The sequence below is a fragment of the Dromaius novaehollandiae genome, chromosome 6 (assembly GCF_036370855.1).
Source record: "Dromaius novaehollandiae isolate bDroNov1 chromosome 6, bDroNov1.hap1, whole genome shotgun sequence".
NCBI lineage: Eukaryota > Metazoa > Chordata > Aves > Casuariiformes > Dromaiidae > Dromaius > Dromaius novaehollandiae.
Genome location: NC_088103.1, coordinates 33,879,878 through 33,905,608, shown reverse-complemented (window position 1 = coordinate 33,905,608; position 25,731 = coordinate 33,879,878). Strand labels below are relative to the sequence as shown.

Below are 25,731 nucleotides of genomic sequence, written 5' to 3'. Positions count from 1 at the left end.
CTTAAAAGGTTTTGCTAATATAACTGCTTATTAACCAAAAGTTAGTAATAACTTTTAAAGAGCTAATCTATTTGCAAGCATGTAAGGCTGTTGCTCTCCACACCATCACTTCACTGCTCTTATGAAGCCTATTTACATATACTATCACTGCTATTCACCTTGAGGATGTTAAGAGTGCTTCACCGCACATGCATACCAAAGATATTAAACAATTCCTGGGACAAGAGATGAATTCTGCGGCCATGGTCTCGTGCACTAGAATATGACCATTCATTTAAAAGGCTTCCTTGCCCCCTTCCAAAAAAATGTCAGGAATCAGAGTTTCTAACACTCACAGTGGCAAAGAAAGCTTTGAAAGCATTAACAGACTGTAAATCAATGATGGGCATATGCCTGAAATTGCAGAAAGCCTAGAAGAACAGAATTCATGTTTGCGCTACTCTCCTCCTCTCAGTGTGGTACACGATGCTCTCTGCAATGCAGGAGTGTGAATCTCAACAGAGTAACCCATTCCCCCCAGGGACCCATTCAGCAGTGTGTGACATCAATATGTTTATTCCATGATCTCAGAGTGACTTGTGTCCTTGGCCTCGAAAGAAGCCTGAAATATTCTCTTTCCCTGTAATAAAGTCTGGTTTTTTTGTTGTTGTTTTTATTTTTTTCTTCTTCCAAGAAGTTATATGATGTAGCCAGGCACTGTCAAATATAAAAGTCGGTACCATACAAAGAATGCAAAGATGATTAAATCATTTCAGTAAAATGGCAGGGAGCTGTTGTTCTGACTGCATTGTTTATATGCAATTTAATTAAGTCTCCCTTTCAAGATGTACATGGGAGAAATATGGCGACTATGCAACAGCTTCAGTGTGCAGCCGTACTCAAGGCTGTTGCTGAATTTAGCTCCTGCTTGCCATAGAGTATATAAGCCCTTGGATACATGACTCTTCCTGTACATTCTCACCCACACAAATCCAAAACAGGACTTGACCTTCCCCACTCTGCTCTGTCTGTGTATCCCATACAGCCCGAACAAACTCCAGCCATCTGTCCGGCCAGCGCTGCTGACTGCTATGATCTGAACCAGACGGTCCAAGGAGGCCACGTGCTCACGCCTGCTTCTCAGCCTGCTGAGGTCCCTAGAGCTACCCTGCAGGTCCTGAATCATTTCTTGAGCTGCCTGGAGATACCTGAAAACAAAGCTGCTGTAAAAAGTCCACAAAACAGCATCAAAGTTCAAATCCTGTCATTAGGATCTACACAGCCAAGCACTATACTCTGACTCATGGTACATCTTGAAGAAGCCTATTAAAGTCTTGTTTAATTTACAGTCACATCCTCCAAGCTTCACTGGTTACACTGAAAAGTAAAAGCAAGCTTCCACGCTAAAGCATGAAGTCTGCCCTTGGATCCAGGTTAACTGGCAATCTTTCTGTACGTATAATACATTTCCATGCACACGTTACTTTGAGAAAGTGAAACTGTTGGCATAGCAGTGGGATTAAGTTGGTAGCACAGTTACGTAAAAGCTACAAGATGCCACAGGTGTGGTAAGAAATTAAACCGCCACATTAGAGACTGGTGATATTGTGCAGAATACCATACTTCCAAGTGTCTGGAGCACAGATGTCTTCTCAGCCTAGGTTCCTGGCAGTATAAGAGCATCAATATCCAAAATCCTTTATGTTCCTCCATGGGAAAGGAAGACACTTTCAGGTCAGACACTACTCTAGAAGTCTGCCTTTCAGATTCAGCATTTCTTACTTTCAGCTTTCCCTTTTTCCCTATACCTTTGACAGAGTCTTGCTGATCTGCTTTGACTGGCCTGCTGACCTCTAAAAAGACTTAGCAGGTATATTCACTTGACCACTCACTAGAAACAGGGTAAGTTTTAAATCCCAGGTGATGAGGAAGTGCCCAGAAGACAGTAAAGGTTACAACAGGTGACATAGGTTCTTCAACGTATTCAGCTACTCTCAAACAAAACAAAATTCACCCAAGGAACTGTGCTCCAAGCAGAGTGCTTCCTGTAAGAGAATAACAGTTCTTCTCCCCCTTGCTTGGGAGGACAGCTTTAGAAAGATTAATCACATGTAAACTATTGTTCTTGCAAATAAATAAAACAATAAGATGAAACTAATTGAATTAATTTTCTGGTTGAGTATCAAACCCAGAGTTGATACTGGTTGCGTATCAAACTTGTCCTTGTTGGCATCTTTCCTTCAAGTGTTTTCCCCACTCATACACAATGTTATTTTGAGTTATCACAGCAATATTGCCCAAACCAACGAAAAGGCTGAACACCAAGTAACTTTCCAGTCCTGTAGGTGGTGGGAAGACCCATTACTCCCCGAACGGCAGGCAATGCCAGTTCCAACAACCCTACGTCCCTTGTCGTATCAGGTCAACACCAGTTTGCATTGCAGTTAAATACAGTGGCAACGCATAACAAGGGCTGAATACAATACCCCACGGGACACATGCCAGACTTGTAGTATGACAGCCATGCAGTTTAGGAAAGGAAGCCATGCAGAAAGGAAGGACTTACACCAGAGTTCATAGTAGTAGTTGCAACACTGGGACTGTCCACAACAGTGGCCCGTTTCACATATGTAACTTTGATTGTTGACACCCATGCAGGTTTCCTTGTCCTAAAATTAAACAGACACACTTTTAAAATGTTTTGTCAGTATCTTCTGTAAATATATTGTACCTTTTGCCCAAGCATCTTCAAACATTTTGAAAAACACAAGTTATGGTCCTGGGAAATTCTAAAATACATAAAGAGATTAAAATACAGCTCAGGATCACCAAAGAGTATCCACCACCATTCAGAAGGAACTCCCACATCTCCAAAGTCAAGAGTGACATTGCTTTAGCAGCTAGACAGCGCTGCTTTCTTACCATCCCTTTCCTTTTCCATTAAAGTTATAATGCTTTGGGAGCCAGGCATTCACTTAAAGAGGAGATGTTGTTTGTTCCACGTTTTACACAATATTGCTGCATTACTGGGGCTGAATGCCAAGTGGAGGAAACGCATTCACAAACAGAACATTATAACTTGGGAAAAGGCTGCTTGGATTCATTTAGATCTAAATGATAATTACAGTATGTTCCTGCAAGATTCCAATCTAAAATGATTCCTTCATAATTAGCCATGTGCTTTATATGAGATCAGCATTCCTGTAAAAATTCTTCCCGAAATAGCGAAGCATTCTGCGAGCAGAGCCAAATCAGCTGCACTTTGTCACCCGGCAGTCCTCAGGACACTTAAGAGATGGAAAGGAGCTATGGTGTGAGCTCCCAACGCCCCGCACAACGCAGAACTGCCTCACAAGTGGCTCTATTTTCCCTGCTTTGACCAGTCTGAAAACATGGGTAGCAAAAAGTACAAAATAGGAGAAGAAAACAGAAACACTTTTATGGGTCGTGGTATATACCTCCTCTAACAGTGCTGGAGCAACCTGGAAGCTAGAAAACAGCACAGGAGCTCTTAAAAAACAAACCGATCTTAGGAAAACACACTGATGCTGCAAGCAAACCTGTAACAAAGCCTAAAATTTTCACATAATTTCACTTAACTTTTCTTATCAATACGGCAAAGAAGATTTGGGGAAGTTTATACTGAAAGATGTACTGAAAGCATTCATCTTATAAGTACCGCCTTTAAAAAAAACAAAAAGGCAGGAAAAGCAGCAAAGGCAACCAGCAGGCACTCTCTGCCTTAAATAAGCAGGCAACATTTCACCTTTTGGTTAACACCCCCCTGAGAGGATGTCAACACTTGCTGAACTGCACTGGTTCTGTATTTTACATTAAGTGCACCACCGCCACGCTTCTTGGATGCCTCTGTGTAATCGTTATAGGTGCAAAATATAACATCTACTTTAAGTTATGAACCTTTCACCAGAGCACCTCACCAAACAAGCAACGTAAGATGGTAATTTCAATGGAGAGGAGTCCTGCACTAAGTGCAGGAAAAAAATCTACAAAGGTAAATCAAAAGTGTAGACCGAGACAGTCTTAAAACAGCATTTGTTCAAACTTCATAGCCAAAATGACTGCAGTTTTAGAGGCTAAGTTTCCAAGAGAGGAATTGCTCTTGATATTCAACACAGCTCACAGGTTACCAATATCTCTGTGTATTTTATTGCCTTTTTTCTTTTTCTTTAAACAAGTGTTCTTTCACCACTTCAGTAAATACCCAAACTATAATTGGCTGTAATGATGCAAGTGAAGCCCAGCTCCCTGTTTTTCTTAAGGAGACTCCTATTTTGGGATCCAGGCAAGTGAGAGCATTCGCCCACCACGCAGCACCCCAACTGGAGTCGCACCTCCAGGGGCGCTGGCATTCTGGGACCCCACACGCGAGCACCCGAACTAGAGCAGCAACATAATTTCTAGAAGAAGAAAATCCTCCTATCACCTATCGTACAACAGAGAGGACCCCACACTGCATTTTTCCCATAAGAAGTCACACCGACTTTTGCAAGGGTTTTGACTGCGCAGGGTGAGGGCGCAGCTCTACATGAGACATACTGCAGGTGTCACCGAGTGCATGAAATACCCTGGGAAGTACCCACAGGTCATCTCCTTAAAACTCACCAGCAAGGGCACCAAGACAGAAGAGTGCCAGCCTTTTATTTCCAGGGAGGGAGGAACATTCTGCTGGACAGACCAGTCAAACTGCTTCACTGCACGAACCTCAAGCAAACATTTTATTGTCTTTTCTTGAAATGCCCCATGTCAGTAACAGACACATCATCTTCCTGTAGGGTAAGGAGGTGTTCTCCGTCTAACTACAATGCCTGATAGGGACTTTCAGTGGAGAGTGTTGAGGCAGCATAGCACTTTCTGCTTCAGGCACAGAATTCATTCCAAAAAAATGTAGTTATAGTCAGCAAAAGAACTAGAAACAGGACACGCACACCTACTCTCTTATCTGTTCTCATTAGTTTATTTACAGTTTTCCTCACTTTTGTTGGCCTTGCAGAGTTAATGCAACTGAAGAACAAGATAGATTTTGGCTCTCACATCAACAGAATTGAGAAATTAAGATCCAGTTGCAAAACTGCAATCCTGTTGATAAACCATAAGGCAGAAAGTCCCCAGCTGAGGTCTGCAGTTGTGACACATGAAGATCAATGTGGCCTGCTGAACAAGCAAATGAATCATTTGAAGTTGGTGAAAGCACAGAGTCCTACAGTGTCATTTCAGGCACTCCCTTGCATCACAGCACCCATTTGTCCTTCACCACCTATGCTTATTCTAAAAGTTTTGTTCCATTCAATGTTGCCTACCTCAAAAAGCAGAAGCGTTCAGGAACACAGTCCTGTCTGTTGGCAGCAGCAACTTGTAACAGTATCAACATCACTAGATTTTCCCCAGTTAAGACCTTGCAGCAGTATTTTCAGAGGCTTTCACCACACCACCCCTTAATTTGAACTTCCTGACTCCCTCTTGCCACGCTTATTAGATTTAGGATGACCTTTCCACCGTGCTGTATGATTATGCATGGGGTTGCTTCCTGTTAGCCCAGCTGGCAAACAGGTCTACAAGGGGATGGCCCAGTCTGTTGAAAAGAAAATCCCCAACAGAGGTTGGTATGCTGCAGGCTGTTCCTGTCTGCTTTTGGAGATTTAGTCTCAAAAGACATCCTGCTTTCCTATTTAAAAGTAGAACTGGCTGCATTCAAGACTGTGGCATACGCTTAGTGTTTGGAGCTTCTTTACATATTGGCTAAGAGAAAGCATCTTCCTTAACACCTAAGTGCTTGCACCTAAAGAGAGCTCAAGGCTTGAAAGCCCTTGGGCTGCCAGCCACCATCAGTGCTCCTCAAAGGCCGAGCAGGATGCAAGACCGGGTGTCCTGTGCCGACTGCACCAGCAGCAGGTGGGATGGGCAGGTCCTCCTGGAGCCTTTCTGCAGCTCTCTGCCAGCTCCACCACAGATGGATTTCTGGGAATATGGGAGCTGCCAGACTACGCTCCCTATGCCAGATCCAGAACTGTCACACTTGTTTCCAAACAGTTTCACAGAATAATTTAATTTGGAAAGGCTCCCAGCAGGTCACACGGTCTAACCCCCTGCTCAGGGCATGGCTACCTTCAATGTTGGGTTGCTCGACTCAGCATGGGGGAAGAGTTAAAGGTAAAGGCACTAAATCTTAAGTCGTCTATTAGACAAAGCTTCTAGTACAAGGAGAGCAGCGCTTTGGACAATGTTACAGATGTCTCCTTTGGATTAAGTGTTGCAGTTTCCTATCCTCTTCCCTCTCGAGTCAAAAATTGTTTCTGTGAAGAGTTGAGACTAGTGTACATTTTCTTCCACTGTTGTGCAAACAAAGGGAGAGGTTACGTGCTGCCTTCAGTACAGGCCAAGACACAATCCATACCATTTTTTGTTAGGAATTGAACTACTGCCAAGCACTTCGATTAGGCTTTGATTTGATAATTAAATCCCCTTCGACACCTTTCATACCATCATTGTTGTATTATCTTTACTTACTTCTCCCATTCATTCTTCATGTTATATGATACCAAGTTATAACTACTTAAGACATATCAGCAATGGAGTTATCTATACTCTAAACATTGTCTCCAGGACATATCATCACAAGTACTTGTACTATTAAAGTACACAGTCTCCTCTTTCACACCAACAAGCATGGACAAGGCATAGGATTGACAGAGTAGTTTTAGAGATAAGAAATGTGGAAATATGAAAAAAAAATCTCATAGAAGTAAAGCTGGAAGACTCACATTTTGCTGATCTGCCTTTGTTCTTAGTTTCCATTTCTAATAGTACTTGTAACAACCATTTAAATCATTCTTAGCAGCAGGGAGATTTTATTGAACTATTAAAGTACACAGTCTCCTCTTTCACACCAACAAGCATGGACAAGGCATAGGATTGACAGAGTAGTTTTAGAGATAAGAAATGTGGAAATATGAAAAAAAAATCTCATAGAAGTAAAGCTGGAAGACTCACATTTTGCTGATCTGCCTTTGTTCTTAGTTTCCATTTCTAATAGTACTTGTAACAACCATTTAAATCATTCTTAGCAGCAGGGAGATTTTATTGAACTACTGGAAAGGGTTTTTTTTTTTTTTTTTTTTTAAACTCATCTTAATAAAGAAAGGAAAGAGAAGGGTTTCTTCCCATAGCACTTTCTTCTAGCCACTGGCTATTGCATTCCAGTGCAGGCTTCCCTGCTGAAGGACAGTCTTGTTTTCTGGTTGTCCAGGCAAGCACATCCCTCCTGGCCAGCTCACTGCAGACGCCTCCAGACAGGATTACTAAGCAGCGTCTACACGGGTCTGTTCTCAAAGAACGTTCTACTCAATTAAAGCAGAATATTCCTGTCTGGCAACTAAGAAGCCTGAACATGCCATCCGTTATCTCCCTCCTGCAAGCCTAAGAGATTTCCAGCTCATTTCAAGGAGTTGCCTTTGTCCTGTAAAGCAGCACGTACTCTGGGCTGTAGGTACATCACTGTGTCTCTGGCATTATCCTAAGAGCTGACACAAATCGGGGAAACTGCAGTCACCAGACCCCAAACCTGTATGAACTTTCAAGAGAAGGCTCTCCAGCCTTGGAGTCTGTTTTCTCTCCCCATCTGGTCTAACTGGGACTATTTGATGAACCTGGTGCAGGCTTTTTCTTGAGAAACTGGGCGAGTTGGCAAGACATCATTGTAGTGGGTTTGGAGAATCTCTTCGTAGTTTAGATGTGGTGATTCGGATTAGTTTTTCCTTTGTGTGATGAACAGACTTTATAACACAACTTTGAATAAAAATGAAATTATTTTTTCTTATTTCCCTGTTGATACCTTGGCATTTGACCAATAACCATGCTGGCAACTGTGCCAGTAGCACACTTTCCCTGTCAAGTGCTTTACAAATAAACCTTAAAATATCCAGACAAGATTGATATAGGGAGAACTCAAGGCAGTGCCATATGCTGTCATGTCTGAAGCTACAGCAAACATTAATGTCAGTGCCAGGGATAAAAGCCAGTTATTTTCTCCACCTTCCAGTCTAGTATTGGACCTTTGCTGGAGGCCTACGTGACAAATTAAAGGTCAAAATCTGGGGCATGACCAAGACAGGAGGTACTCATGCAGATCTGTAGGGTGCCTGAACTGCCATTCATTGCAAGGAAGGAGGGAACCAGACCTCCTCATACTACTTTTGTAAAGTTCTTCAGTATTAAATGGTTGGGTTTAATATCCGTAAGTCTCTGTTAGAATTCTGGATCCAACGTAGGAAATGGAAGGAAATGACAACTGATTGACAAGGAAGTATCATTATAGTAAAAAGGATCAAGGGACTTCAAAACATACTTCTACTTAATAAAAAAGAAAAAAGAAAAAAAAGGCAGTTAACCTGGTAACATTATTATGTCAAAAAGGAGAAAGAGGAAGATGAGCAAACTCCAGACTAGTATGACTATTTTCCAGGCTGAAAATTAGTATGTGCAACTGCAGCAACAAACATTGCAAGACCACACTCAGAAGTGCACAGCTGGCAGTGAACCACCTACAAAAGATGACTCCTCGGCTGGCATTAGCCAGGTAACTAAACCCAGCAGTGGCCAATACCGCCAAGATCTAATAACCATTTTAGTTTTCTCCTCCATCTCCTGTTTCCACAGAAGTCTTGCCTCCATTACCCTAAATACAAGCACCTTATATTTATCTGACCCCTGTTTGCTGTTGAGCCTGCCGAGGTACCTAGTCACCCTCACCTTGGTAGTACGCAGACACCATCAGCGGGACATGGTGAGAAGACCAGCTGGCTGATGGAAGACTGCCAAGCTGGCATGGGCCTGAGGGCAAGCTGCTACTGGTTTTAACAGGACTGAGGCCCAAACCCATGACTGCTCTAGACCTTCTGCCTTCGGGGCTCTCACAGGGAACTTGGTAATAAGCATCCATAAAAAAAATAAAAATAACCTGACCTAGTTAGTTTACTAATTGCATTACTTGTGGGCAACAATCCTTTGCTTTCGGCACCTAGCCACCCCCAGGACAACATAGCAGGGTGGATTTAAGCCAGTGACCAAAAATATTTTATGCTGCCAGTCTAATTTAGACTGTCCTTACTGTTTCCAGACCAGCCAAAACCTGGTTTTATTTCACAAGTTCACGCCATATTATAAATGCTTTCAAACTACAGCCCTTATCTAGGACCACAACCTATACGATAAACACTTTTTCTTAGAAATAGCGAAAAATGACGGACTGAGCTGTCACAATCTTCAGAAAAACGTATAAAACCTATGCATTTTGAGTAACTCGCAATCAGGCCTTGAACCATACCTATTCTTTAAATACCTGGAGTCACAGAATGGAAGAGCTTATCCTTATCTTAAATATATGCTAGAAACAACAAGCAGAAAAAACTGTATTTGATCCTGCTATTTACGAGTTACCACTTGGCTTTTACTCAAGTTCACGCATGAGGCTATCAGCAGTGTTTGTCAGCCCTGCCCATCATCAACGCAACGCAAACACAGCGCTGCAGATGATGAGCAGAGACAAGGCGATGAGCGTCCCTGTGCAGATAAGAGACCTGGGCGACTGCTGGTCCAAGAGAGCATGAGACTGCAATACCAAATCACATAGAGAACATAAAATGTTAGACCTTTGCAACGTAAAAAACAAAAATCGCCCCTCTCAGCAAGCGCTGTGCCTTTGGTGAGGTGGGCTGAACGGAGGCACGCGAGCTTGGTAAAGGTGAAAGCTGCTTTAGTTGCTGCGAGCTCCTGGAACTGCAGGTATCGGTGTCTGCCAGCACCCAGGGGACAAATTCCCGCGAGGTGGCCTTATGACGGACAGCTGAGGCCAGGGAATAAATTAGGTCCGGACAACATTTTTTCAGGATACACCCTGAACAAAGTTTCCCAAATGTGAAAGAGAAACCAGTGTTAAACACAAACATCAAGATACTCCTAGGACATGTCCCGGGCACAATGAAGGTCTCCAAACTGGGAAGTCGGATCCACAACGTTTACTGCTTTGCTAATGCCAGCAGCAGGAGAATCCTATCTAAAACGCCGAGATTGATCAGCCGCAGCAAACGCCTTTACCCAGAAAAGCTGCCGAACCTCCAAGGTTTTATTAACCTTTATCCAAGGAACAAATCGGTTTCTAGCAGCCCTTTACCTTGGAGAAACACTCGCGCTATCTTTAAAGGGCCACTGTCCTTTCGAAGCTCACGGATGCTTTGACAGGCTTTAATAAGAGCTGGTTTCACTTCTGTTTATTGCGAGCTGCACTTTTGGACGCCAGGCACAGTCGCTTCCAGCACGTGAAAGTGTTTACTTCTCCAACGCCTTGCTAGAAGCTTCCCAGCGGCCGGCACGGCCCGGCCCTCTCGCGGCACAGATACGCTTCCAGGAACCGACAGCCCAGCGCGCCGAGAAAGCTGCACTCGGCTTTGCCTTTTAAACCACCAAACGGTTGACAGCGCTGAAAACCTCAAGCAGTTAAAGTGAAAATTAAAAAAAAAAGTTAGGAATCCAACATGTTGCTTTTTTTTTGGTTTTGTTATATTTTATCTATGCAGTGAACTGCATAAGCATGTTCGAGCTTCCACCTGCAACCAGAAGGCCAAACGCTCACTTCAAAACGAAAGCCAAGATCGTCCCCAACCATGTTTCCTGGGATGGGAGCTTTAAAAATACACCCACGTTGCCCTGACGTCAGATGGAGCTGACCTAGCTTTTTAGGCATTTAAGCATCATCCCCTTTGCAACATGCACTTTTGAAGAAAAAAAATGTTTTTTAATAGTAAGGAACTATAAAGATCAAAATTTCTTCCTCCTCAATGCACCAAATCAAACACTACTGATCCCTCCTGAGGAAGGGCACGCAATCACAGTCTATCAACCAAACTAGGCATGTAAAACAGCTTAAAAGCTGGTCTTGGTTTTGCCCCAGTAAATGCAATGGTAGTTGATAGTGTCATCACGTGCCTGGCCGCCCACCCGCCTTGCTGCAATGCTGTGAGCGGCACCCTTTCTGCTGAGCAGGAACAGCAACAAAAGAAAAAAAAAAAGAAAAAAGAAAAAAGACAGACATACATCCCGGGCACCCAAAAGCTCGCTGTCCGAGCACAAGAAGAGCCAACTGAGGCGACTGAACCGCGCAGCTCACTAACAACCCTTCCTTCCTCTCAGCAGCGGGCAAAGTAATATCTGAATACCGCAGGGCACAATCCTAAATATTTAGATTTTTCAAAGTTGAAAAAGGACAAAAACTGAAGTTGAAGCACCTCCCCAAGCAGCTCTTTCCCACCGGGTCCCTCCTCAGGGGATAAAAATAGCCAAGAGCTTTGCTCAGCTGGTCTTGAGGCAACACCTTTCTCAGCTTCCTGCATCTGCCTCCGTTTCTACGCTAAAAAGTTGCAAGCAGAGAAAAAAAAAACACCATCTTCCCCCTCCGCCCCAAGATAAACGGGTGCTCGCGGTCGGAGCAAACAAAGCTAAAGCACACCTAGCTTTAGGTTTTGTACCCCATGATCCCCAAAGGCTTTTTAAAACCAAAAAGCTTCACCTACAAAAATGCAGCCGTGCTGCTGGTGCCCGGGCGAAGGGAAGACTCTGCCCTGCGCGCTGACACGGGAACTATCGCAGCCACCGCCTTCAGTCGCAGAAGGTCACTGGGCTGGAGGTAGTTCCCTCTGCAAAACTGCTTTCAAACCAGCCGGGTGGGAGGGAAGGGGGAGCCGCATTTCACCAAAAACTGAACTGATAAGGGAAAAGAGACAGCAGTGTTTACTCAGCAGTGTGTTGCAAGTCCGCCTGCCTTCGTTTCAAAGCAATGGAAAGTTAGTCATTTAAAACACACTTCGGATATATCTTGAAGTTTTAATTCTGAACAAGCGACTCTAAACAGCACTCTATCACGTAATATCTATTTATTGGGGATTACGGATCCTGGCAGCACTGGAAAGAGCTTAGAGTCAGACCCCCCCCACCAGACATGCCTCCCAGACCAAAAAAAGGTTTTGCCCTGCCCAAAGCCCGAGAACAAATAGTTGGCACCCTCCTCCCGGCCAGGAGCAGCCGGGCAGTTGCTACTGCTTCTCATTCCACTCGATATTACCGGCTATTAAATTATCCCGAGTTTCTGGTGCAAGCAGAAGCTCCCCAGACCGTTTAGCAAGTCCGCAAACCAGGGGTCCCAGCACTCTGCCCTTGTCTGTTCAGTGACCTTCGTAAAAGATGAGCTACAGATCTGGCTATATATATGAAACATATATAAATGTTCAAAATATTGCCCACACAAGAAAACTGCTCAAAAGTTTGGCACAAGTTTTTGAGCAATATAAATATGTATTCCCGCGTTAAGGACTGTGGAAAACACCCTTAAAAACCAAGCAAGCAGAAACTCTCCAGGAGAGCAGCAGAAGGAACCACCCCGCTGCTAATCCCCCAACGACACAACCTGAGAGAGTTTCCTCTCCTCGCTAGCTGCGTTTTGCTCCTTCCTTGCAAGTCAAAAAGCAGTTCTCGAGCCAGCGGCGCTGCCGAGCAAACACCGCCGGCGGGGGAGCGCTGCTTGCACCGTTCTCTTCTGGGAAAGCCAGAAGTCATTTCCTTATGGAAAAAAGGAAAAGAAAAGTAAATAAGCCGCATCCTCCAGCTGAAGGAGCCGCGCTGAAGCCGGTTACCTGTCTGAGACCCAACAGGAAAGGCATGCTGCAGGCTCATCGTCCACGCCAGCGCCTGGGAACAACGGCATTTAAAGCCCCGCGGGACCCATTTCCTCGGCGGCTGCGGGCAGCGCGCGCCCGCGATCCTGTTTGACCCGGGCTTCCTCGGCTGGGAATGCAAAGTAAACAGGGTCCGGGGCCACGGCCCGCACGCGCTGGCTCCCCCTCCTCCTCCTCCTCCCACCCCCGTGACATATCTCAGACGCAGACGAGCGGGGCTGTTTGCAAGAGGGAAATGACATCAGGTCAGGCAGCGCTGAAAAAAACAAAACGAAAAAAAAAAAAAGCAAGCCCCATGCAACCCAGGACCTTAAGGCAGCTGCTGGCCGCTGCCAGGCAGCTGGCCGTGAGCAGAGGGCGCGTGTTCAGCGGCGCGGGACCCTGGGAAAACCCATTAAAAACGCCGGCAAGGAGCAAGGGAGCCTCGGTGGCAATTAAATGTCACTAGCGAAACCCCTGGGATTTTGGTAAAGCCGTCGCAGATCCAAGCCGCCCCGTGCACCCTGCCTACCGCCACTTCTGCAATTTTTTGGCGCAGTCCCTGCCGCGCTTTCCAACCCTCAGCCACCCCGCTAAAGAAAGCGGGCTACTGCCCCCGTTTCAACGGCATCAGGATCAGGCCTCTAGGGCGTAACAGGGGCGTCTCTCGGTCCCTGTCCCTGCACAGAAAACACGAAGGGCCCCCAGGGACGGTCTCCAGCTCCCCTCGAGCTCTCGTGCCAGCGGGCTGTTAAGCCTTGCAAACAAGCCCATCCTGTGGGATGCGGGCTGGCATTTCTCGTCTGTCCTCCCATGCGCAAGGGGCACAGCAAGTCCCACAGCAACACGGGAGATGACACTGCAGAAGGGGATCTAAATTTAACTCCCTTTTATGCCTCTACTTTAAAAGTTCAGCGACCTCTTTTTTTTTTTGTTGGGTGCTTCTGGTTACTGGGCAGCTGCCTCCGTCCGTCGCACGGGGCCAGGACCTGGCTGTGCGCCGGCCTTTAACACCGCCGGTGGGCTGGGAGACTCTTCGAAGTAGCGCTTATTTTAAACGGCTTTAAAGCCACCAAATAAACTTGTCATTTGAAGTATGCACGGCCCTGTTTTTCCCAAGAAAATAGGCACATAAGTAATTTCCTGAAGGATGCAAAACGTCAGTGTTGACTAGCATGAGCCAGGCAACGGATTTTCCAGCTTTTGGATCAAACAACCTTGCAACCTTTGCTTTTCCAATTACATAGATAAACACCAATGATATAAAAGGGCAGCTTTCTGTTTCAGTAATCTCTTCCATGGCCTTACGCTGCCCTTTGAAATACTCTATTTTGGTGGCTGCTAGCACAGTCCTGGCTCTCGGGGCCAAGCCCAAGCAGCGGTCCCCGGATCCTGGCTGCCGAGGGACCAAGCCATCGCTCCCCCCAAACGTGCTGCAGAGGCAAAGCCTCATTCCTGATCCAAGTCGACACACAAAGGAATATCAGAGGCGATAACTCAGCGGAAAAGCAAACGCATCCTAGTTTACGTGTGAATTTAGCAATCCTGAAGAGACTGACAAGAAGAAGATGGTTTGCAAGCGGGTGTTACCAGACTCAAGAGCAGCAGTCGCCTTCTCTTGCGGACGCCGAGTGACAGCAGCTGGTAACACGAGGGGAATACTGCACAAACCTGCTATAGGTGACTACAGAAAAACCTCTGCAGAGGTAAAAAAAAATTATCCTCTCTAGCCCCAGCAGCTGGAGTAGTTAGCTCATACCTTATAAATCAATATACTCAGTCTTTTCAAAACATTTCGGTTCTCCCAATCTTTGCAATTGCTTGGATATTCTGATTTATATCATTTTGCCCCCTCTTTTTCAAATTCAGAAGTCCTGGCCCCAGTGATGTATCCTGTGGCAATGAGCCTCTTGGACAGTGGCTGTGAACAAAGAGCTCCTTTCATGAGCAGTGAATTCACCATCTTCTAATCTGACTTCCATATTATTAACAAGTGAGAACAGAAGTCCCCATCTATCTTCTCACCCATTCATTACTCTGTACCTGTTTGATATCTTTTACAAGATAGTTATCTTCACAGTCCTCCTAATGTAAGATCTTTCCCAAAGCCTTCAACTGTCTGCTGCCCGTATCTGAAACCCTTCTGATTTTCTATTGCCCTCTGGTTGGAAACACCCAGACCTGAAACAATAATTATTTTAAGGAAAATAACAGCAGCTCTAAGGCAAGCTCAGCATGGATTTCACTTCCTTTATGAGAACCTGGAGCTTAGCATCTGCCACTTATTCCTCCATGACTTGTTGTGCCTCTATCTGAGATATAACAGACAGAGCAAACAAGTTTTTGCAGTTTCTCTTGAGGGCTCAGAAAAGTCAGGACAGATCATGAAATCTGCGTTATTTTGAAAACCTGCTGGTTTAGGGCAAACAACCATTCTTCTTTCTCTGAGGACATCTCAGTGCAAATCCCACTGCAGGTGAGTGGTGAGCAAGCTTCTTTTTTAACAGCGGGAATGAAGACCTCCAGCTTTATCAGACTGTAGTACTGCCCTCCTGAACACGCCATCCGCCCCAGACACTGTGTGCAGGATGCTGCTTGGCAATTTCACAAGCCCAGCACACGCTGTGCCTTGTGATCCCAGGTACTAGCATGTTACTGAAGCAGATGAAGAAAGTTGTCTGGGCCGTTGTAGGATCACCTTCAATGTTTGGTGGGAGATGCGTGTGAGCTGGTTTAGTAACCAGCAAGATGCACTATCCATTTTGATGCGCCCTGAAGAAACAGCTTGACATTTGGAAGAGCCAGTTATGACAGTACGATTGGAATAAAAATGAAGTTGCACAGTTTATATCTGCCAGGCTTGGCGCACAGGGCTAATCTCAGTAGCACCATAATTGGAGTACTAGGCAGAGGCAGGTTTTGAACAGTAGATGTGGGTGGTGTGCAATATCCCCTCAATTAAACTTCAATATTGTGGTTCTGAAAAAAAGCCAGTGCAACTATGCAGGCTGACCATAAAGTTGGAGCAACTGTACCTAAGGCACTTCCATTTGCCCCAGTACACACACTGTTATTTTCACGTTGGCAACAGGAGCATCAGCTATCCGCTGTCATTTGTCAGCCTTGGGTGCTGGAACTGCGACAGCGCAGACCTGTCAGGCACTCGAAACTGCATGGGCGAAAGATGCAACCTGAACGACAGTGACTATCTTCCCCAGTCCTGGAGGTGACTCTGGGAATAAAGTGAAAAGGGAAGGACAAGCATATAGAAAGACATAAAAGCAGATCTCTGTTCCCCTGAAATATGACAACATCCAGGCAATAACCAAGCTCCGTTTGCCTTGACAGCAAAAGCTCCAAAGGGGCTCGTTTGACTGCAAAAACAGCATGAACTGTCGGGAGATCCCCGATGCAATGCTGGATCTGCCTGGAAACCACTGCTGGCCGGGCACCTGTTATCTGCGCGTGAAGTCTGCCCACTTGTTGCTAATTCCTGAAAAGTGAAGGGCCACTTACCCACTAACAGCACCAATGCAAGAAGAGGACAACTTTCCGATATAAGAAGCAGGTGCCCCTGGTTTGTGTCACGTATAGCTTTGGCGCTGCTCACAGAGAACATCATTAATGAATTGCAGAGGACAAACAGGAACATAAGACAGGCAAGTCTGATGCTTAATAATTTCCCAGTACCTACAGTTACAGCTACCTACTGCTTATGGGTATGTGGTCCAAGCAAACCTTGCAGGCAGTCCCCTTCACTCTTAGCATCACTGTATTGTTTAGGAGTGGGGTAAAGAAGGTCTCCTATTTGTGTGCGGTTCAACAAGAAGGCAAGCAATGACACTGAAGTCACTTGTACTTAACGTTTGTTAGGCCAAACTGACTTTGATGTTAGAAGAAAGAATAATTCTAGCAGAAGCCATCATACCTGCTGGAACAGACACGTGAGCCACTGCTGCACCAGACTGTCAGAACAGTCAGTTTTCGCATGCGGTGAAGCACAAGGGCTTGCAGAGGTTAGAGTCTGTCCTTGGGCAGCTACCTCTTTTCTGCAGTCTGTTACTGCTTCTGTCAACTCAGTGGTTTAGATCTGCAAGACTCTTTCGTAGCTTACTACAGAGTTTAGATAAGCAAATAGGGATGGTGCATTTCAACCTCACAGCTGTTGCCTGCGCGTTGTCTCCGAGGAACTGGTTACGGAGGAACAGACCGCGCACCTCAAAACAAGCACAGTGTTGCAGAGAGCCCAAATGCAACAGTTCATGCTCCATTCTAATTGAATCTTGAACAGCAACTGCAGGCCAAGAGGACAAGTGCAAGGATGCACCACGTCCTGCACCTGTAAGCCATGAGTGAGCCTTGAACGTTGCAGAGGAAAGCACTGCCCACTCCATCACCTGGCACTCCAGATGGAGCCTGTCCTCTTCACATTCGTATTTGGGTGAAGAAATACCAACAGTAAAGCACTTCCCTTCACGCTTCTTTAAAGTGAGCAATCCCTCCTCTTAAGGCACTTTCCGTATTAAGCTCTTGTAAGAAGAGTGCCCAAGAAAGGGCAGGGAGCAGAGAAAGGGTGGAAGTGGCAGGGATATCCGAGGGGAATCCTCTCCAACACCCATCTGATGGGGAAAACAAAACCAGGCCACATCCAAGCTGCTCCAGATGCTCCTACTAACTCTGCTGTTTAACTGATGGGAGAGTGCTGTCAATGAAAAGTCCAGACTCCGAGATCCCAAAATAGTTTTTGCTAAGGGTAGCTTGAAGTTTTGAGCCCTCGGTAACATTATTTCTTGCTGCTTCTTCTCTAAAGAGGAGGAACAACTGATAACCACAGGTCCAGCATGCTTTTCTTCACAGCAGCACAGTTATGGCCAAGCCAATGTAGTTGTAATGCCAAAGACTATTTGCATGATCTATTTTGCATGACCACTGTTTCAATATCCAGACCTGCTTGGCAAGCCCAGAGGTCCTAAAAAGCTTTGAAGTCCTTAGTCACTGAGGAAGCAGGGGACTAAAGAGTGGAAATTGCCCTATTCAGAGATGATACTAACTGCTTCAGTGGGGACAGAGTCAGCTCTGTCCCACTAGAGTTCCCGGGTTTGGGACACTGATGTCAGGCTCCAGTTTTAGTCTGTCATGGATAATGAAGTCACTGGAAAGCCTCCTCTCTTTCTCAGAGGCTGCTTGGAAAGAGAAAAGGAGGAGGGAGGGAAGATCAGCTGTTCAACATTTGAAGAGACTGTCTTCAGGACAGCTAGCATGCCTGGGGTGGTACAGGGACACCAGGCTGGCTCCCTGCTTTTTGGCACTACAACTCTTGTTTTCCTTATGCCTGTGTGTGCAAACAAGACCTTTGGTAATGGCTCAAGAGGAGACAATCTGCTCCAGACGGGGAAGAAGGCAGAGTCTATAAACAGTAACAAGATCCCCCAAACGTGGAATTAAGACGGTGAGCGTCTGTTCTAGTTTTAGAGTCTTGTACCATGTGGATACCAAAAATACAGCATGTGTGTGTCCCTTGGTCACATCATCACAGTAGACAGTCTTGTCCCCAAGCTGCCAGTGCTAGTTTGCTTACCAGCACAACCTTGATGGAGATCTTAGATGCCCTACTCTTCGAAGTGCCATTTGTTTTCTCTCCAAATGACAGCAAATTGCTATTTTTAGTATTCATCTCATGTCTGCTCGGCATTTCCCTTGGGCCTTACCCTTGTTTCACAGTGTTGGTGCCAGCTCCCACGACGCAGTTTTTTTAGTGCCAGAGGGGTTTATGCCAAGTCTGCCTGTCTTGGTGCCAGAATGGCAGCTGGCTTTGTTGTTGAGATAGGAGTTGCCAGAGCTAACGGCACTACTACCGGGGTGACTAGCACTGATTTCAGGTTATTTTCTTCCTTGCTCCTCTATTGCTTCTAGACTTCAGAGGGCAATATTGCTCCAAATGACCCTCTGGGGTCCTAAGAGGTGGATCTTTCATCAGGATCTAAGGCAACAGGCAATTATGCCAGCAGATGTAGTTTTAACTTACAAGTCCTGAATGAGGAGGATTCGTACCTGGAGCAATCGTCTGGGATGCAGCCCTGCCACTGCTGGGCCCAACTATATCAGAAACAAGTCCACTGCAGATGAAGTAAGGCTCGATCTCTTTTTACCTGCAAATGCATGGAGAAAGAACCGACCCAAAAAACAGAGAATCCACTAAAGATAAGGAGGGTCATGTGGCATTTAATCACCAAGATATACCTGGAGACAGAAGTCTGAAGCAGAAGAGGGTCAGGGATCAGCCAAATTCCATCGCTTCGAGCGGGAAGACAAAACCAAGAAAGGTCATGGCCTTCTGCTCCTTTTGCACTCTCAGAAGTGACACATGCCACTCTGCAAAACACTACTCTTCAGATAAAATCTGACATCATACACATGAGGCACAGATGTTGATAGTGGGATACACCCACACAGATGCAAATATAGAGAAGAGCAAGTAATCTGAAGTGATGGTAACCCTGCAACTTAGAAAATATTATCCTCTATTACTTTTTACTTTTCTTATGAAGAAAAAAGAACCCAAAAAAAACATAAAACAAACCTACACTGGTCAGAAGGTCAGAAACAGCAGCCCAGGTCTTCCTTCAGCAATGATGTAGTTAATTAACCTAATGAGATATGCAGTTAGTTAAAAAGGCTGCCTCATCATGTAGGATTTTGCTGTGATATGTGTTACTCATATAGCCTGGTCAGATCTTTCTTAAGTTCCTTGGTCTTTTTTGAGCTGACGTTTACATCTTGAACAAATTTACAAAAGCCCCAATAAACTGAGCAGTCTTGTTTTCCTCAGCTGGTTTTGCAAGAAAGAGGTTCTTTTATTGAGTTCTGAGAATTAAGTTTCTGTTTCCAGCAGAGCACCATTTCTATATAGTCTGTACCCTTCTGTGAAAGGATCAGATTTTCTGGGAATTAATTTAGGACAAAGAGACATCAGCAGCTGTATCTTTCCCAGCACCCTGCCAGATATCATAGCTTGATAACGTTGCACTGCAAAGTAATATCTCCTAGGTTTTATTGAGGCAAAGATGGAGCTGCTCTAACTGCCCTGTATAGGTGCAGCTTGGAGCACCTTCCTACTATCATCCCTGGACTTTGCGCTCGACACTGTGCCTTGGCACCATCCCCATCGATATGCGGGTTCTGGGCTGCAGAGGGGACTGGCTTTGTGATACACAAATGACGGTTTAACTGAGTCTCTTTTTCCTCCTAGAAAATCCGTGTGGATTGGAATATAGTACTCCAGAAGTTAAAAGCCTGTCAATTAATCTGGTGGGCTAGGCAGCACCTAGAGTTTTACATGATTTCTAGCAGAAAACTAAACCGCTAGAGGAAGGCAGAGGCTCCGAGTTTGTGGTTAAACCCTGGCACAGATAGTGAGGGAAGTCTTTCCACTCAGCATATTCTGACTAGCAAAAACACAGGAAGAATAGTTCTCCTTTTCCAAAACGAAGAGCGCTACGGATTCTATACATATATCTTCAAAGAACCAAAGCGAAGAATAAAAGGAAACCACAAGCTCAACTATTAAGAAGGTTCAATACCACAAGCATTTAAAAGATCACAGCACAACAGTATTAAAGACTTCACTTTTAAATCACCAGACAAAACACTAAGTAAGAGAGCAATCAGATCTTAACTTCCACTTTTAGAAACTTTTAAAAGCATGCATCTTCAGGAAAAACCACTTCAGAAAGCCTCATCTTAAAGGCACTCTCATATTTTCAAACTTGAGTAAGTGTGATGTTCAGGAGCTCTCTGAATACTTGGAAGAGTGAAACATGAACTCATCTCTTTCTGAAACAGTAGACTATCAGCTAAAAATGAGGAAGAAAAACTGGCACAGGATATATTTAAGTGCAGATTTAAGCTTGAATTTGCTCATGTCTCTGAAACAGCAAGAAATAGCAAGGTATTAAAGCCTAATCTCTCCTCTGTTATAACACGGGTTCTGCTTTGGCCCCCATCTTCACAGGGAAGAGAAGACAAGCTCCCCCAAAGCCCCCGCGCTTTGCTGCTCCGCCGACCATCACAAAGCGCTTTTGGGACTGCCTCAAACAAGAAAGGCCTCGAAAAACGTGATCTGCCTAAAGCAGAGAGCTCCCAGATCTAGGTTTCCTGGTACAAATGAAGGTGACTCGATTCAAGTGTACAGTGCCCCCGACTACCAGCTCCTCTGCTCATCTGCAGTTCCCCTTTCTGCAGGGATTCTCCCCAAACGTAAAACGGAGTGACAAAGTCATGTGAGATATTACAACGATGAGACTCTAAATACACCTAATTACTACTCTCTGTGTGCCCAGCAGTATTGACACCGGTTACCCAAGTATTTCCTGTGTGCTTCAGCTCATCTACAGGCAGCTCCTCGGACAACAAGCAGTTATGTAAGAAGTAACAGGCGGCTAAGAGGAAGCTATGTCCGAGTGTCACATTTCAGCATCAGCCCTGGTATTACGTACTTTGCGATTTGCTCAAGCATTAAAAGCACTGGAGGCACCTCGAATCACAGCCAGCTTCTAAATTTCGGTGATGTACCCGCAGGCCAGGCAGTTTTGCCATTCCAAGGGCAGATGCCTTCAGCACCCTGATCTCCTACCTTGGTGATACCTGTAGGGTTTCCCCTTAGCTATACAGGTAACGCATGCTCTATTTAATATAGTTAAATGCCCAATAATTAAAAATTCATTTCAGCTTTATCTCGAGAAGAAACGCTGATCAGTATAACCTGCCGTTATAGGTATTATCTTATCCCAACTGCTATAATTTCCATTAGTGCTTGTTATTCTGCTGGCAGATAAAGGGAACTCTCCCACGGCCGTAGCGGCGCTGAAGGAGGACAGGGTGACCCACACCGCCTTACCTGCTTCACACGTTTCTCTGAAGCGCAGGAGGAAGGCTGGGGGAAAAGAGAAAGCTTTGTGCTTGGATTTTCCTAGCTTAACGTCTGGCTTTCAGATATGCATTTGCTCCAGGTCAAAATACCAGTAGCCTCTTACTTTTGCAACCATTCTTTTCTTTTACATTCTCCCAGAGCATAAACCAAATAGTCCAGAGGCATCAGCATAAGGCAAATAGGTATTGAGATCACACTTCTTCAGACCCAAAGTGAAAAACAAAACAACCAAACCATACCAAAACTTTACAGACATCCCTCTATTTTCCAGAAAGGTAATTGTGGCTAATTAGACTGCAGTAAAACAGCAAATCTTTTAAAAATGCTGTCATAAGCCAGTTATCTTTTTCTTCAAAGATGAAGAATATACACATCCTCAGTGCTCAGAAAACTCAAAGACCTGTGGATGACTGCTGAATGAACAAACTCTAAGACAAGGAAATCTTTTCAATTTTTAGAAATATCCACTTCTGACACATCATAGGCTTCTTAAACAGTATTTTTCCCCTGAAGTGGGTAACTTGGGGAATAGGCATTCTGAACATCAACTTTAGAAAACCAAGCCCAACCTTGCTTTCCTGGAAAGGAATGACAAAATTCCCCACCGATTTCATTGCAAAGAGCAGACCTGCAATTTGCAAAGTCATCAGCCCACTGAAAGAGACTTCTTCCAGGTGACAGTGCCTCCAAAGGGACATAAAGAACTTGGGGAGGGACAACAACTTTTGTGAGCAGGATTTAATTACAGCCTGGCTATTGAAGTGTGCTCCTTTCAGCACTTGTTCCTTAACAGAGGCTTGAAACGTCAGGACTGTTCAGAAATGAAAGACGCAATCCCAGAGGCACCAGCCTGGAAAGGCTCCTGGAGAAGTCACCCAGTCAATCAAATTACTCTGAGAAGGACTTGCTGTACCTAAAGCATCAACATTTGTCTAACTCATTCTTAAAAAGTCTGCACTCAGCAGTGATCCCACTGCCTTGACAGGCAAGCTGGGCCAGTGCACCATGTTCTTTAAAAACAAGAAAGTTCTTTCCTACTAATATTATTTCAGGACCTTACTGCAAGATAAGGCAGTAATTTTTGTTCTTTGCCATTAGAAACAGGATAATTGATCACTGCCATCTTCTTAACAACCTAGCTCACCTGGAAAATGTATCCATTCCTCTATAAGCTGTTTTTGAGAAGACAAAAGGTCTTTTTCAAAGACCATAGGGATTAAATCTCTTGATTTTACTGCTCTTTTCAGTCTACAACTCTAACACATCTTAAAATGTGGCAATCAGAACTGCGCACATCACTTTGCAGCATTGCAAAGTATCTATATTTGATACTTCTATTACTACATCCTAAAAGATTTGGTTTTGCAACAGCTGCACTCAATTGCTGCTACATCCCAGCTCCTAGACCTCCTGTTTGACTCTCTTCATCTAATGGTATTCCATGATTTTCCTTACTGACTTTGGTTGGAGGCTTCAGACTATTTCTCCAAGCTCTTCTCCTGTCTTCAAAAATACATATGACCCTCCAGCTGCACATTAAGTGCACTCTCTCCATCTCCACACCGTTAGCACAGAGGCAGAGCAGACCCCTCCGAGATACCCACAGTAACCACCACACACTTTTCGGCGCGTATATGCCAAGCCCCCTATATTCCCATTTCAGCCAGAACACAGATCCCTGCTCAGCATCCCATGAGCAACGCGCTCCCTCACTCAGGTCAAGCTGAGTCAATCCACTGCATGAGCCACACTAGATCTTCTCGTGAGGCTGCTCCTGATAGAGCCATACCGCTTGTTTCTTATTGTCTCATCGATGCTTATAAACTGGAACAAATATAAATTTGTTCCAGTACTTTACTGGAGACTGAGGTTGGGCTGAGTATAATACAAAGATCCTTTTTTTTTCCCCTCCCTCCCTTCAAAAAAAGAGGTTATACAGCGACCCATTCTCTGCAAGCCTCAAAGAAAACACTCAGAAACTGCTACGTCTACCTCTCTAAGTTCTCCAGGGTAAATTCCAACAGGCCCCAATGACTTCACCATTTTTTATCCTCTCTCTCCTTATTCTGTTCCTTTACTTTGACCCCTTTATATTTAGCATTCATTTTAATCAGTGTTGGATTACAGCTAGGAGTTTGTGTGTTTTCGGTTTTGTTCCCCCCCCAGGCACAGAAGAAAAAGCAGACCCCAGACCCTTTCAGTCTCTATATCAGTTACTTCTTTTTCACTTCCCTCGTTAAATTACAGATTAATACTGTCCTTCGTTTTTTCACCTTTAATGCCATATTTGCAGAACCTTTTCTTCTGCCTTTGAGTGTTCCTTGCTAGCTGCAATACAATTATTACACCGAAAGGTGGACTACACAAACAGTAAAACCTTTACTGTCCTTCAGTTTTGGTAGACTGAATTTAATAAGCGATTCCAAACCTCAGCGAATAATAATATAAAAAACTACAAGATCCCTTTAAAATGCAGATCTGGTAGGAGAAAGAAAAATGGTCGACTGCTTAAAACGTATATACCATTTGTGGAAGGAAGTCAGCACAAAGTGACAGCATGGCTTTGTCTTTTAAGGTGTCCGCACACACTGGACTATTTGTTGAAGCCTGAGCTCCTGCTGAGTTGAAATTCCCCGGGGAGGGGCGGGGGGGAGTGACCCGCAAAACATCCCCCAAACTCTTGGGAAATTCAAAGGAAAGTTTCACTGAAGAAAGCTAAAGCAATTTCTTGTAAATGTAGAAACTCATTAGTGAAATGGAAGTGGTGTCTGCCAAAGCAAGGCAGCTAGTGGCTTTCAGCTGGTCCCTCGGACACCAAAAGAGACTCTGCAAAACGCTTTGGGGACTCGGTCAGGAACCCAGGTCAATAACGAAGGTGAATCAAAGAGCTTTCCTGCTATTGAGCACCTTGGGGCAGGTTTAGTTCTCGAACACACAGCCACTGCACAGCTCACGTGTGCACTAACAGAAGAGTCTCTGGGCTTTAAAAGCCATTATTGTGCTTTAATAGCGGTGCAGCGCCGAGCAGCCGAGCCTCTGCACAGCTCTGCTGGGAAGGCAGGCAGGAGGAAGCACAGCCCTGCTGCTCCTCATCAGTGTAAAGCACCGCTGTCGAATCGCCTGCAACTGGCTTTAAAACTACCCTGAGGGATAACCAGATTGCTGAAAACTCAGCAAACGCATGGGAAAATGCTGCTTCCCAAACTCTCCAGGAGTGGAAAGATGCACCAGTGGCTCCTGCAGTCTACAAACTGCAACTCACCTCCGAATCTCTCTGCTGGCTACGGCAGCTCTCACCAGGTTTTCATCCAGGCTCTCTGCTTTTTCTCTCTCTCACCTAGATGAGCGGCAAGAAATCTGGATGCACGCAGACAGCAAGGCTGTCGCTAGCGAGTTATATCTTCAGGTCTGAGAAACGCCACTTAAGTCAGGCATTCAACAGAGAGCCAAGATCTTGCTGAAACTGGATGACTGTCAGAGCCACCCTGCCAGGTCTATAGATCCTGGTATTTTGCAAAGCAGCAGTGCAATCTGAAATAAAATTTGCTTCTGAAGGACAAGTTGGTGGCCTAGAGGTTTTGATGTATTTCAGAGCGTTGCCCCAGCCTGGCTGACGGCACAAGCAAGGCGCACAGGCACCTTGCTGCTGATACACCACTACAGACACCAAAAATTCAGTCAAGGCAGGAGATGCTAATGCCAGGCCAAAAGACAAGCTGACAAGTACAACGCAGCCCCCCTCAGACCTAGTTTTACCTGGATCATGCCTAGCACCAAAGCAGGATTTTTGCACAAGAAAGATTCATTCTTGGCAAGAAATTACATGGGAGGTGAGATCTCTCAGAAACCCTGGCATCCTCAAGAAGGATGAAGATGATTTTTTTTGAGGAGGGATTTCTTAGCAAGGACTAGAAAAAAAAAAGGACTCCCTTTTCTACCCGAAAACACAGATTCAGACATTCTGTCAAGAATTTCATGCTTTTGCCATGTTTATTCCCAACACAGCGCACGACCCAAAAGCATTCTTGAACACTAAGGTTCACATAATTTACCAAATTTGAGTCAGAAAGATCGTCCAAAATAGTGAGCTATATCTCAGAAGAG

General features: G+C 45.0%; 1 protein-coding gene across 6 annotated transcripts in view; it reads right to left on the bottom strand.

The window, feature by feature from the left end:
- Positions 1-25,731, bottom strand: part of WBP1L (WW domain binding protein 1 like) — a 60,896-nt gene that overhangs the window by 12,801 nt on the left and 22,364 nt on the right. For 3 of the 6 annotated variants that reach the window (XM_026110361.2, XM_026110363.2, XM_064514170.1), the window contains one exon: positions 2,546-2,648. In XM_026110361.2, coding sequence (XP_025966146.1) covers positions 2,546-2,648 — 103 coding nt within the window. Of the gene's footprint in view, positions 1-2,545; positions 2,649-11,561; positions 11,708-12,677; positions 12,899-25,731 lie in introns of those variants that run through there. The other 3 variants (XM_026110362.2, XM_064514171.1, XM_064514172.1) reach the window with 3 other exon arrangements.